We start from the raw sequence: 14,187 nt of genomic DNA on the forward strand, positions 1-14,187 counted from the left end.
TACCACCCAAGCTGATTATAAAGCTACAGTTGATAAATTCCAGAAAGCACAGATTAATTTTCATATGTACCAAATTTCCTCAGTCTCTTCAATTAAAGTTAAGAATATCCCAAGATCCTACACCGAGCAAGCAATTCACACACACTTAGAACACAGAAGCTTACCTATAATCAAAGTAAAGCAATTCACGAATAAAACAGAAGACCAAATTATCCATTTACCTATATTTTCCTTGAACTAAAAAGAAATTCTGAAGGAGAGAAAATTCATCAATTAAACAATATGTTTGGATTCAACATCACAATAGAAAATTATCAGCCCGGAAAACACCCAATTCAATGTTTCAATTGCCAGGAGTTCAGGCATTCCCAAAATAACTGCTTTAAAAAGGTCAGATGCTGTAAGTGTGGACAAAATCACAGATCCAATACCTGTAAATTAAAACCAGATGAAAAACCAACTTGCATTTACTGTCACGAAAATCCCGCGTGGTTGTAAAGTATACAGAAAAAGATTTAATCCTTTAGAGAAGATAGAAAATCCACAAGAAATTCCCACTAAAAATTACTTTCCCGAATTCCTTTAAGCTTCAGCCCAATCTAATCAAGAAATGCCTAAAAACTTTACATTGACAAAATTAAACAGAAAAACCTGCAGGAAAATTTAGCAGAAATCATTAACATTTTCGAAGGTCAGAAATTTGATTTATCTCATGAAATCAATAACCACAATAGCTCAGAGAATTAAATCAGCTAAATAAATATGCAGAAACTTTGTCTAGCTTTTCAAGCCATCGAGATTATTTTGAACTCTGCAGATCAAGATTAATTCGCAGCTTCTCTCAAGACGAGCATAGCCGAGTGGCAGAAATCCTCAAGATGCAGATCTTCACATTGTGGGTTTGGTCCTCAGGCCCGCTCACGCTCACTACAATTTTTGCCAAAAGATGGCACCATGTTTACTTCTCTTCTAGAGACTCTGCACTAGGTGAAAAAAGTACGTTCCACCTTACTGGATTCAACTCATCATTAAAGATACCCTATCTATAATACATTGGTAAAGGCTGCACTAGGCCGATTGCCTCTTAATTGTGTTATGACATAAACATAAACTTTTTTCTCTCTGTGTGTATTTCTGCGTAATGCTCTGTAATAAATGTTTGTTTTTCGAACCACAGCATTTTAAATGTTCAACAAGTACAAAAGGCAAAAGCTCTACAAACTTCTAAAATTCGAAGTTACCTTAACTTAATTCCGAAATTAGTTCTCAACAGCAAACAGCCTAAATGCAGTCTAATCCTAAATATTTTTAGTCATTTAATGCTTTCACTATTTTTTATTTACTGATCATAATTGATTAATTAATTTATATATGATAAAATACAAAACCATTACAGAAACAAAAACTTTGGAAGGAATATTCATTATGGATGATTTTCAGAAATCTAATGAATAACATCCATGCAAATTTAAATAAAAGCAAAAAAGAAAAATGAATCTGAAAGGGTTCAGATTTTAAAGGTCACCTTAAGGGCTATTTTAAAGTGTGATATGTTTTATCGTAATGTAGCGCAAGACAAATTTTTAAGAGAAAGCTACGCTGGAAAAGGGAAGAATACAATGACATGTGCATTTAACAGTGAGTAAATTAGTATCTGAGAAATTTGTATTGAAATTGAATAAATGAAATTAACCACTCTGTTAGCTGTAACCATAATTCCATCCTCTTATTGCTTTCAAGTAATTTTGAGAAACAGAAAATACTAGAAATATCTTGTGCAGCCAGTTGAAAACTATTTAAGGTCGAGGAGAAAGTATCTGCTCTCGGTTGTTTAGTTAGCTGCTGTTGTTATTGTTCCGAGTTCAGCATGAAATCTGAGTAGCTTTTGCTTTGCATTGCATTGTATTTAATGTTCTTAGTAGTTTGAAGTGTAACTACTGTTTGTACTCTGTGATATTGATAACACTTGTACGAATATTTCTGTGGAAAATTCCAGAGTTCTTTTGATTAAAGAATAAAAAAAAAAAAAAAAAAATTATTGACCTATTATTGGACTTGCACGTTCAATCTATTATGAACCCGTACTCACGCAACGATACATTTAGACTGACATGGAAACATTGTATAATGCAAAAATATATAACATAATTCTATAAAAATATTTAATGCTTTTAATTTGATAGATCATGAATTAAATGCATTTTTATTTAACTGAATCATATTATAAGTAAAAAAAATATTTTTTAAAACTACTATTATTGCACTTAAATAGTTTAATTTATTTGCCAATAGCAGACACGTTAAATATCTTACATTTTGCCAAATGGCAACAGATTCGAATGAAAAGTAAAACAATGCAAAATCACATTTCAAGACTAATAGCCCTTTCAAGTTTTAAAAAAAATATCCTCCTACAGACAGAAACAAAATTTAAATATTATATTAAATCACAAATACATAAAAGGCTAATGCTAATAATACAGTGATCTAGGACCAGATTTAGACTTGATGAGACCCTAAGCTATTTGAGATATAAGTTCTTTATAAGCAGGGTTTGTACACATTTCTGCACACGGAAATTAAGTACTTTTAAGAACCATTAATGAAAAAAATTAAGGACCTGTCAGCAAATGGGATCTGAATAAATTTAATTAAAAATATTACCTATGCCTAAACTTTTGTAATATCATAAAATAAAATAGATTCATAAGTAGGATGCATTAATATTAAACATAATTAACATAATTATTAATAAGTTTGAGAATAAAATAAACTTTATGAAAGTTATCAAGTAGCGTTAAATATATAGTTGGACATATTTGAAAGAAAATAAGTGACATTTTATTAACATTTTACATTTTACTAACAGTTGGCTTTATGTTTTTTTTTTTTTTTTTTTTTTTTTTTTTTTTTTAATGTGTGTGTGGTGTCATTTTGTCTCATTCTTGCTCAGTCTAGAGGTTTGAATAGCAAGAATAATGCATTATACACATAGCTTATGTCAAGTGGCATAGATTAAAATGAGAAGTAAAAATCATAATCAGCATCTTTCATAACAAAAGACTGGCTGCTGTCACCTCTGCTGTTTGTCTGGCGAGAGACCTGATCAGAACAAACCTGAAAGGCCTAATCTAGGTGTGGTTGGCAAGTTTTGAAAGTTAGCTGAGGCTCTGTCTGACGCAGTTAGTGTTGTTACTTCGTGTAGAGTTCCAGGGTTTGTAACCCAGTAATATACTTTAAGGTTCCAATAAGCCAAAGCATGATTAAGTTGTTTTGTATTATTTCAAGTCTCACTAAATGCAAAGAATAAGTTTTACACGAATTTTACATTTTTGAGTTTTATCTTGTGACCACGGTAAGGATAAATGAAACATAATAACTTCCTTCAATACGCAAATATAATTTTTAAGGGTGAGCAGTTAGTTATAAATAATTTAATTAAATTAGCTAGTTAGATAATCTTAGTCCTCATGGATTAACATGGTCACTATTAGATTTTATTTAATTTTTAACAATATTTATTAAAAAGCTCTATTAAAATCTCAATCTAATAAAATTTCACAGTTTAAAATACACATAATTTATGATATTGATTCTTAAACGATATTAGAATATTACACATTAAAATCTCCCACTACACTCAACAAAATATTTATGCGTCCTCTTAATTTGAAGCCTTCCCAGACATTTTGGCTAATTTATATCAATTTCCTTCTCTTTAAGCATCTTTTATAACAATTAGAAATTTGTCTGAATACACAATCCAATGTTCTCACTAGTCTCTCCGTGCTTTATCTTGCCAACCTCTTCATAATGCACCTATGAGGATTTATTTGATCTGGTAAAAATTAAATAGTCCAAAATTCCCATACAGACGTAAAGCAAATTATTGCTATGTCTGAAAGTAACTACAAAGTCAGACAAAGGTTTAAATAAGCCTCTTAAAAAGAACTCAGACCATAAATGCATGTTCTTATGCTAACAAAATCAATTACATGTGATGTAATTCAACAAGAAGAGTCAAATTCAAACTATACTCTGTGGACTCCTGGTCAAAGCCCATAAAATATAATTTTAATTTATACTCGCTCAGGAACTCTCATAACAAATTCAAATGTCAGCAGTGATAATCCAAAGATGAATAATTACAAATGATCAGAGCTAGAAGAAACTAATGCAGTGAACAAATAGAAGTCAGAAACACACTCTGTCTTGCACTCCAAAAAACCACAGTTTAAAAACTGTCTCAGTGATTGTAATCTGGTCACGAAATCAAAATGAGAAATTATAGTAAAGGCTGAAATTATAAACAATTGGGTAACTTACATAATATTAACTGTACATATCTTTGAAGAATAATTTTCTTTCTCATTATGTATTCTTCAACACATTTCCTTTTCATTTTAGAATTTTTTGGTTTAAAGATTTCAATTACTCTAAAAACACTAAATGCATTTAGAATGTATAGAAAAAGCTGCTAATTTTATTTCATTATTCAGATGAACATTCAGAAGAAATATGAAATATATATCGTAAGGGCCAGTTACAGAACTGGTGTGGCAGAAGTTTTAGAATTTAGTGACACACCAAGCAACAGAACTGACAAAACTGACAAACTAGAACTGACAAAACTTTTAGAATTTAGAAAGGCATTAGGCAGAAGAATTTAAGATCCCCCAGAGATTGTACCAGGTGGGAAAATGCCTACTTCCAGCTATGTGTATAATGCATTAAGACATGCAGTCAAAAGTCATTAATCCGGAATGATCTACAATCCGGACCTCAAAGCTACAAACTTTCTGCGCATGCATTGCATGCATGTAATACCTTTACATATGCGCATATGCGTATACGCATGAGCATAATAAGTTTACACATGTGCGTTTAATGTATAACAGATGGTAAAGGCTAAGCTAAAATTATCTAATTCAGTTAATGTTGCAGATTACGTTGTTCCTTAATCTTCTACTTGCATCTGGCTTATTATTTTTTGCAGACTGTTAGAGCAATTTCATAAAAGTAAGCTTGAACTTTCGATTATGTGAAATAGAATTTCCGATGCCGGATACTGCCAAAGGATTTACAAAGCGAAAGCATGTTTAGATGTCCATCAAACAAAAAAGTGGAATTGCTGCAAAAAATGGATAAAGGCATATCCTTTGTTTCCCTAACCATTCCGAAATCTGTTTATCAATTTCACGCTGCTCTGCGGGGGAAGGGGAACGTTGCAGCGCACAATGAACTGGAAGTTGATCTGTCAGCACTATCCTTATCTTCAGGTCAGATGTTTTTATTTTATTTGGCTTATAGTTCATTACTAAATGTAGTATTTCATCTCTACTCTGATATGATTTAAATCAAATTCATTTTAAATATTACGAATACACATCAAATAGTTTTCTGGCTACAATTTTCTAATTTCGACTATGCGTAATGCATGCTTTACGCATGCGCGCGTTGAAAGAAATGTTTAATAAAGTATACAAATAAATATTAAGCTTTATTTTTGTAAATTTTGATACTCTTTAGATCATAATTGTTCTTTATTTCATAAATTATTGTTTCATATTTTTAATTTTATAATTTCTGCATGCCATCTTACCAGATATAAACTGACGATCTATAATCCAGAAAAATCGATAATCCCGAATTGCAGAAGTCCCGACGAGTCCGCATTAAAGACTTTTGACTGTATTAGATGAATCTTTTAAATTGTCAGTTTTGAATTTCTTTATTAATGAAAAAATTCCTTTCTATAATGCCTGTCTATGTCATAAGATTAGAAGCATTTTTGATATTTTCCATGCTTGTGTCTAGTAAAAAGTACAGAAAATAAGGGAGAGATAAACATGTTAAGAAAAAGATGTTAGTATCAGAAGTAAAACATAATATTCTCCAAAAAGTAAGAAATTCATCGCAAACTTCTGTAAAATACATCCATTACATGTTAATAGCATGGAGACATTATTCATTTTGTCACATTTTTCTGGAATCTTTCTGGAAAGAAAAGTTACTCCAACGAATTCTATAACAGCAGAAGGCCAGAAATATTTTGGGGAAAAAAATAAGAAGGGAAAAGTGTAAAATTAATTTTATAGAGAAAACTGATCCGTATTCCAAGAATTCTGAATATTCCGACACAATAACATGAAAAACTCTTACCATACAAAAAATTAAAAAGAATATATTTCTGATTAATTACATAGCAACTAAAAAAATATTTTCCTTCTGCTAAGAACTGTTTTGTAAATTGTGCTTTATAGCATTATACCTTGTTTATTTTTCAGATTCAAAATATTGTATAATAAATCGCCAAAATGGAACTATATAATATGACAGCAAAAAATAAAAAAATTTTATTTTAATGTTATGTTTTAATATAATTTCAATATATTACCATTATTTTAATGAAATTTAGCAATGTTACAATGGTTTTAAAAAAAAAATCGTCGAAGAATTCCCAGATTTTGAAATGAAAAATTTTCAAAAGAAACTGATCTCAAAATCGCCAAAATGTTGATAAGTCGCCAAATTTAGAACCATTTAATAATCCCAAAAGCGAAAAGTTGTTTAAGAGCTCTTCATTAGAAAAAATAAAATAATTTCGAATAAAATAATTTATATTAGAAATAGGAAATAGGAAAAACCACCAAAAAGTCCGCAAAATAACAGATTTGAAACTCTTAACGAAAATAACGAAGCTATGGAAGTTACAGATGAAACGCTAACGAATAAAACACAGAATAACCCAGAAAATAAAACGAAAATTCCCCCATTAGTCATTCCGGAAAACGATGTTGATCGGCCTGAAATAGACAAAATGCGCAGAGGAATATGTAAAAACGAATTTGAAGTTACAATCAAAGCCAGACAGATTTTCCTTTACATTACCACCCAAGCTGATTATAAAGCTACAGTTGATAAATTCCAGAAAGCACAGATTAATTTTCATATGTACCAAATTTCCTCAGTCTCTTCAATTAAAGTTAAGAATATCCCAAGATCCTACACCGAGCAAGCAATTCACACACACTTAGAACACAGAAGCTTACCTATAATCAAAGTAAAGCAATTCACGAATAAAACAGAAGACCAAATTATCCATTTACCTATATTTTCCTTGAACTAAAAAGAAATTCTGAAGGAGAGAAAATTCATCAATTAAACAATATGTTTGGATTCAACATCACAATAGAAAATTATCAGCCCGGAAAACACCCAATTCAATGTTTCAATTGCCAGGAGTTCAGGCATTCCCAAAATAACTGCTTTAAAAAGGTCAGATGCTGTAAGTGTGGACAAAATCACAGATCCAATACCTGTAAATTAAAACCAGATGAAAAACCAACTTGCATTTACTGTCACGAAAATCCCGCGTGGTTGTAAAGTATACAGAAAAAGATTTAATCCTTTAGAGAAGATAGAAAATCCACAAGAAATTCCCACTAAAAATTACTTTCCCGAATTCCTTTAAGCTTCAGCCCAATCTAATCAAGAAATGCCTAAAAACTTTACATTGACAAAATTAAACAGAAAAACCTGCAGGAAAATTTAGCAGAAATCATTAACATTTTCGAAGGTCAGAAATTTGATTTATCTCATGAAATCAATAACCACAATAGCTCAGAGAATTAAATCAGCTAAATAAATATGCAGAAACTTTGTCTAGCTTTTCAAGCCATCGAGATTATTTTGAACTCTGCAGATCAAGATTAATTCGCAGCTTCTCTCAAGACGAGCATAGCCGAGTGGCAGAAATCCTCAAGATGCAGATCTTCACATTGTGGGTTTGGTCCTCAGGCCCGCTCACGCTCACTACAATTTTTGCCAAAAGATGGCACCATGTTTACTTCTCTTCTAGAGACTCTGCACTAGGTGAAAAAAGTACGTTCCACCTTACTGGATTCAACTCATCATTAAAGATACCCTATCTATAATACATTGGTAAAGGCTGCACTAGGCCGATTGCCTCTTAATTGTGTTATGACATAAACATAAACTTTTTTCTCTCTGTGTGTATTTCTGCGTATTGCTCTGTAATAAATGTTTGTTTTTCGAACCACAGCATTTTAAATGTTCAACAAGTACAAAAGGCAAAAGCTCTACAAACTTCTAAAATTCGAAGTTACCTTAACTTAATTCCGAAATTAGTTCTCAACAGCAAACAGCCTAAATGCAGTCTAATCCTAAATATTTTTAGTCATTTAATGCTTTCACTATTTTTTATTTACTGATCATAATTGATTAATTAATTTATATATGATAAAATACAAAACCATTACAGAAACAAAAACTTTGGAAGGAATATTCATTATGGATGATTTTCAGAAATCTAATGAATAACATCCATGCAAATTTAAATAAAAGCAAAAAAGAAAAATGAATCTGAAAGGGTTCAGATTTTAAAGGTCACCTTAAGGGCTATTTTAAAGTGTGATATGTTTTATCGTAATGTAGCGCAAGACAAATTTTTAACAGAAAGCTACGCTGGAAAAGGGAAGAATACAGGGACATGTGCATTTAACAGTGAGTAAATTAGTATCTGAGAAATTTGTATTGAAATTGAATAAATGAAATTAACCACTCTGTTAGCTGTAACCATAATTCCATCCTCTTATTGCTTTCAAGTAATTTTGAGAAACAGAAAATACTAGAAATATCTTGTGCAGCCAGTTGAAAACTATTTAAGGTCGAGGAGAAAGTATCTGCTCTCGGTTGTTTAGTTAGCTGCTGTTGTTATTGTTCCGAGTTCAGCATGAAATCTGAGTAGCTTTTGCTTTGCATTGCGTTGTATTTAATGTTCTTAGTAGTTTGAAGTGTAACTACTGTTTGTACTCTGTGATATTGATAACACTTGTACGAATATTTCTGTGGAAAATTCCAGAGTTCTTTTGATTAAAGAATAAAAAAAAAAAAAAATTATTGACCTATTATTGGACTTGCACGTTCAATCTATTATGAACCCGTACTCACGCAACGATACATTTAGACTGACATGGAAACATTGTATAATGCAAAAATATATAACATAATTCTATAAAAATATTTAATGCTTTTAATTTGATAGATCATGAATTAAATGCATTTTTATTTAACTGAATCATATTATAAGTAAAAAAAATATTTTTTAAAACTACTATTATTGCACTTAAATAGTTTAATTTATTTGCCAATAGCAGACACGTTAAATATCTTACATTTTGCCAAATGGCAACAGATTCGAATGAAAAGTAAAACAATGCAAAATCACATTTCAAGACTAATAGCCCTTTCAAGTTTTAAAAAAAATATCCTCCTACAGACAGTAGCAAAATTTAAATATTATATTAAATCACAAATACATAAAAGGCTAATGCTAATAATACAGTGATCTAGGACCAGATTTAGACTTGATGAGACCCTAAGCTATTTGAGATATAAGTTCTTTATAAGCAGGGTTTGTACACATTTCTGCACACGGAAATTAAGTACTTTTAAGAACCATTAATGAAAAAAATTAAGGACCTGTCAGCAAATGGGATCTGAATAAATTTAATTAAAAATATTACCTATGCCTAAACTTTTGTAATATCATAAAATAAAATAGATTCATAAGTAGGATGCATTAATATTAAACATAATTAACATAATTATTAATAAGTTTGAGAATAAAATAAACTTTATGAAAGTTATCAAGTAGCGTTAAATATATAGTTGGACATATTTGAAAGAAAATAAGTGACATTTTATTAACATTTTACATTTTACTAACAGTTGGCTTTATGTTTTTTTTTTTTTTTTTTTTTTTTTTTTTTTTATGTGTGTGTGGTGTCATTTTGTCTCATTCTTGCTCAGTCTAGAGGTTTGAATAGCAAGAATAATGCATTATACACATAGCTTATGTCAAGTGGCATAGATTAAAATGAGAAGTAAAAATCATAATCAGCATCTTTCATAACAAAAGACTGGCTGCTGTCACCTCTGCTGTTTGTCTGGCGAGAGACCTGATCAGAACAAACCTGAAAGGCCTAATCTAGGTGTGGTTGGCAAGTTTTGAAAGTTAGCTGAGGCTCTGTCTGACGCAGTTAGTGTTGTTACTTCGTGTAGAGTTCCAGGGTTTGTAACCCAGTAATATACTTTAAGGTTCCAATAAGCCAAAGCATGATTAAGTTGTTTTGTATTATTTCAAGTCTCACTAAATGCAAAGAATAAGTTTTACACGAATTTTACATTTTTGAGTTTTATCTTGTGACCACGGTAAGGATAAATGAAACATAATAACTTCCTTCAATACGCAAATATAAATTTTAAGGGTGAGCAGTTAGTTATAAATAATTTAATTAAATTAGCTAGTTAGATAATCTTAGTCCTCATGGATTAACATGGCCACTATTAGATTTTATTTAATTTTTAACAATATTTATTAAAAAGCTCTATTAAAATCTCAATCTAATAAAATTTCACAGTTTAAAATACACATAATTTATGATATTGATTCTTAAACGATATTAGAATATTACACATTAAAATCTACCACTACACTCAACAAAATATTTATGCGTCCTCTTAATTTGAAGCCTTCCCAGACATTTTGGCTAATTTATATCAATTTCCTTCTCTTTAAGCATCTTTTATAACAATTAGAAATTTGTCTCAATACGCAATCCAATGTTCTCACTAGTCTCTCCGTGCTTTATCTTGCCAACCTCTTCATAATGCACCTATGAGGATTTATTTGATCTGGTAAAAATTAAATAGTCCAAAATTCCCATACAGACGTAAAGCAAATTATTGCTATGTCTGAAAGTAACTACAAAGTCAGACAAAGGTTTAAATAAGCCTCTTAAAAAGAACTCAGACCATAAATGCATGTTCTTATGCTAACAAAATCAATTACATGTGATGTAATTCAACAAGAAGAGTCAAATTCAAACTATACTCTGTGGACTCCTGGTCAAAGCCCATAAAATATAATTTTAATTTATACTGGCTCAGGAACTCTCATAACAAATTCAAATGTCAGCAGTGATAATCCAAAGATGAATAATTACAAATGATCAGAGCTAGAAGAAACTAATGCAGTGAACAAATAGAAGTCAGAAACACACTCTGTCTTGCACTCCAAAAAACCACAGTTTAAAAACTGTCTCAGTGATTGTAATCTGGTCACGAAATCAAAATGAGAAATTATAGTAAAGGCTGAAATTATAAACAATTGGGTAACTTACATAATATTAACTGTACATATCTTTGAAGAATAATTTTCTTTCTCATTATGTATTCAGTTTCTTTCTTCAACACATTTCCTTTTCATTTTAGAATTTTTTGGTTTAAACATTTCAGTTACTCTAAAAACACTAAATGCATTTAGAATGTATAGAAAAAGCTGCTAACTTTATTTCATTATTCAGATGAACATTCAGAAGAAATATGAAATATATATGGTAAGGGCCAGTTACAGAGCTGGTGTGGCAGAAGTTTTAGAATTTAGTGACACACCAAGCAACAGAACTGACAAAACTGACAAACTAGAACTGACAAAACTTTTAGAATTTAGAAAGGCATTAGGCAGAAGAATTTAAGATCCCCCCAGAGATTGTACCAGGTGGGAAAATGCCTACTTCCAGCTATGTGTATAATGCATTAAGACATGCAGTCAAAAGTCATTAATCCGGAATGATCTACAATCCGGACCTCAAAGCTACAAACTTTCTGCGCATGCGTTACATGCATGTAATACCTTTACACATGCGCATATGCGTATACGCATGAGCATAATAAGTTTACACATGTGCGTTTAATGTATAACAGATGGTATAAGCTAAGCTAAAATTATCTAATTCAGTTAATGTTGCAGATTACGTTGTTCCTTAATCTTCTACTTGGATCTGGCTTATTATTTTTTGCAGACTGTTAGAGCAATTTCATAAAAGTAAGCTTGAACTTTTGATTATGTGAAATAGAATTTCCGATGCTGGATACTGCCAAAGGATTTACAAAGCGAAAGCATGTTTAGATGTCCATCAAACAAAAAAGTGGAATTGCTGCAAAAAATGGATAAAGGCATATCCTTTGTTTCCCTAACCATTCCGAAATCTGTTTATCAATTTCACGCTGCTCTGCGGGGGAAGGGGAACGTTGCGGCGCACAATGAACTGGAAGTTGATCTGTCAGCACTATCCTTATCTTCAGGTCAGATGTTTTTATTTTATTTGGCTTATAGTTCATTACTAAATGTAGTATTTCATCTCTACTCTGATATGATTTAAATCAAATTCATTTTAAATATTACGAATACACATCAAATAGTTTTCTGGCTACAATTTTCTAATTTCGACTATGCGTAATGCATGCTTTACGCATACGCGCGTTGAAAGAAATGTTTAATAAAGTATACAAATAAATATTAAGCTTTATTTTTGTAAATTTTGATACCCTTTAGATCATAATTGTTCTTTATTTCATAAATTATTGTTTCATATTTTTAATTTTATAATTTCTGCATGCCATCTTACCAGATATAAACTGACGATCTATAATCCAGGAAAATCGATAATCCGGAATTGCTGAAGTCCCGACGAGTCCGCATTAAAGACTTTTGACTGTATTAGATGAATCTTTTAAATTGTCAGTTTTCAATTTCTTTATTAATGAAAAAATTCCTTTCTATAATGCCTGTCTATGTCATAAGATTAGAAGCATTTTTGATATTTTCCATGCTTGTGTCTAGTAAAAAGTACAGAAAATAAGGGGGAGATAAACATGTTAAGAAAAAGATTTTAGTATCAGAAGTAAAACATAATATTCTCCAAAAAGTAAGAAATTCATCGCAAACTTCTGTAAAATACATCCATTACATGTTAATAGCATGGAGACATTATTCATTTTGTCACATTTTTCTGGAATCTTTCTGGAAAGAAAAGTTACTCCAACGAATTCTATAACAGCAGAAGGCCAGAAATATTTTGGGGAAAAAAATAAGAAGGGAAAAGTGTAAAATTAATTTTATAGAGAAAACTGATGCGTATTCCAAGAATTCTGAATATTCCGACACAATTACATGAAAAACTCTCACCATACAAAAAATTAAAAAGAATATATTTCTGATTAATTACATAGCAACTAAAAAAATATTTTCCTTCTGCTAAGAACTGTTTTGTAAATTGTGCTTTATAGCATTATACCTTGTTTATTTTTCAGATTCAAAATATTGTATAATAAATCGCCAAAATGGAACTATATAATATGACAGCAAAAAATAAAAAAATTTTATTTTAATGTTATGTTTTAATATAATTTCAATATATTACCATTATTTTAATGAAATTTAGCAATGTTACAATGGTTTTAAAAAAAAATCATCGAAGAATTCCCAGATTTTGAAATGAAAAATTTTCAAAAGAAACTGATCTCAAAATCGCCAAAATGTTGATAAGTCGCCAAATTTAGAACCATTTAATAATCCCAAAAGCGAAAAGTTGTTTAAGAGCTCTTCATTAGAAAAAATAAAATAATTTCGAATAAAATAATTTATATTAGAAATAGGAACAAATTATAACCCATGAACCCATTCAAAAGATTACCATATTTGTCAGTGAATCGCCAAAAATATTCCACCAAAATACTAATACATACGGAAAATGGCAGTCGTAAAAACAGACAAATTTCTGATGATTAAAATTAAGGATCTTCTACTCATTTTGGCCGAAATTAAGGACTTTTAGGAACCAAAAATCGATTCGATCGACCAAATCGATCGACCAAAAATCAATCGAAAATACTTAAGGACTTTTAAGGACTCTTAAGGACCGTTCGAACCCTGTATAAGGGATATGAGACAATTTTTTGGGGACTCCAAGAAACGAGGTCCTGAACTATAGCCTGTGTAGGTTATACATAAATAAGGTATTGCAGTTATCAGTTCTGCTTTTCTGTTTTTTTTTTACATTTTATCTACTATGAAATATATATATTTATAACAGCTCTAATGCAAAAGATAAAGCCACTACATTTTTCTTAAACTGTCAAATGAATCTGAAATTTCATAAAATATATGCATATAATTTAAATGTACTTATCATCCTACACTAATGGTTATAACATCTTACATACCTGACTTTTTATAGTTACAGAAGAAACAAGATCTAATTCTTCAAGAAAAGGCTTTACATATGCTAAAAAAATAAAAGGTAAAATTAGTAGATTCAA

At 30.4% G+C, this 14,187-nt stretch overlaps 1 protein-coding gene across 1 annotated transcript in view; it reads right to left on the bottom strand.

Annotated features, from left to right (window-relative positions):
- PIG-S (phosphatidylinositol glycan anchor biosynthesis class S) overlaps positions 1-14,187 on the bottom strand; it is a 105,531-nt gene that overhangs the window by 43,922 nt on the left and 47,422 nt on the right. The window contains exon 7 of the mRNA XM_085810504.1: positions 14,092-14,153. Within this exon, the coding sequence (XP_085666630.1) occupies positions 14,092-14,153 (62 nt within the window). The remainder of the gene's footprint in view (positions 1-14,091; positions 14,154-14,187) is intronic.

The sequence above is a fragment of the Stegodyphus dumicola genome, chromosome 2 (genome assembly GCF_044657685.1).
Source record: "Stegodyphus dumicola isolate Sdum_Otavi_A_Nest chromosome 2, ASM4465768v1".
Lineage (NCBI taxonomy): Eukaryota > Metazoa > Arthropoda > Arachnida > Araneae > Eresidae > Stegodyphus > Stegodyphus dumicola.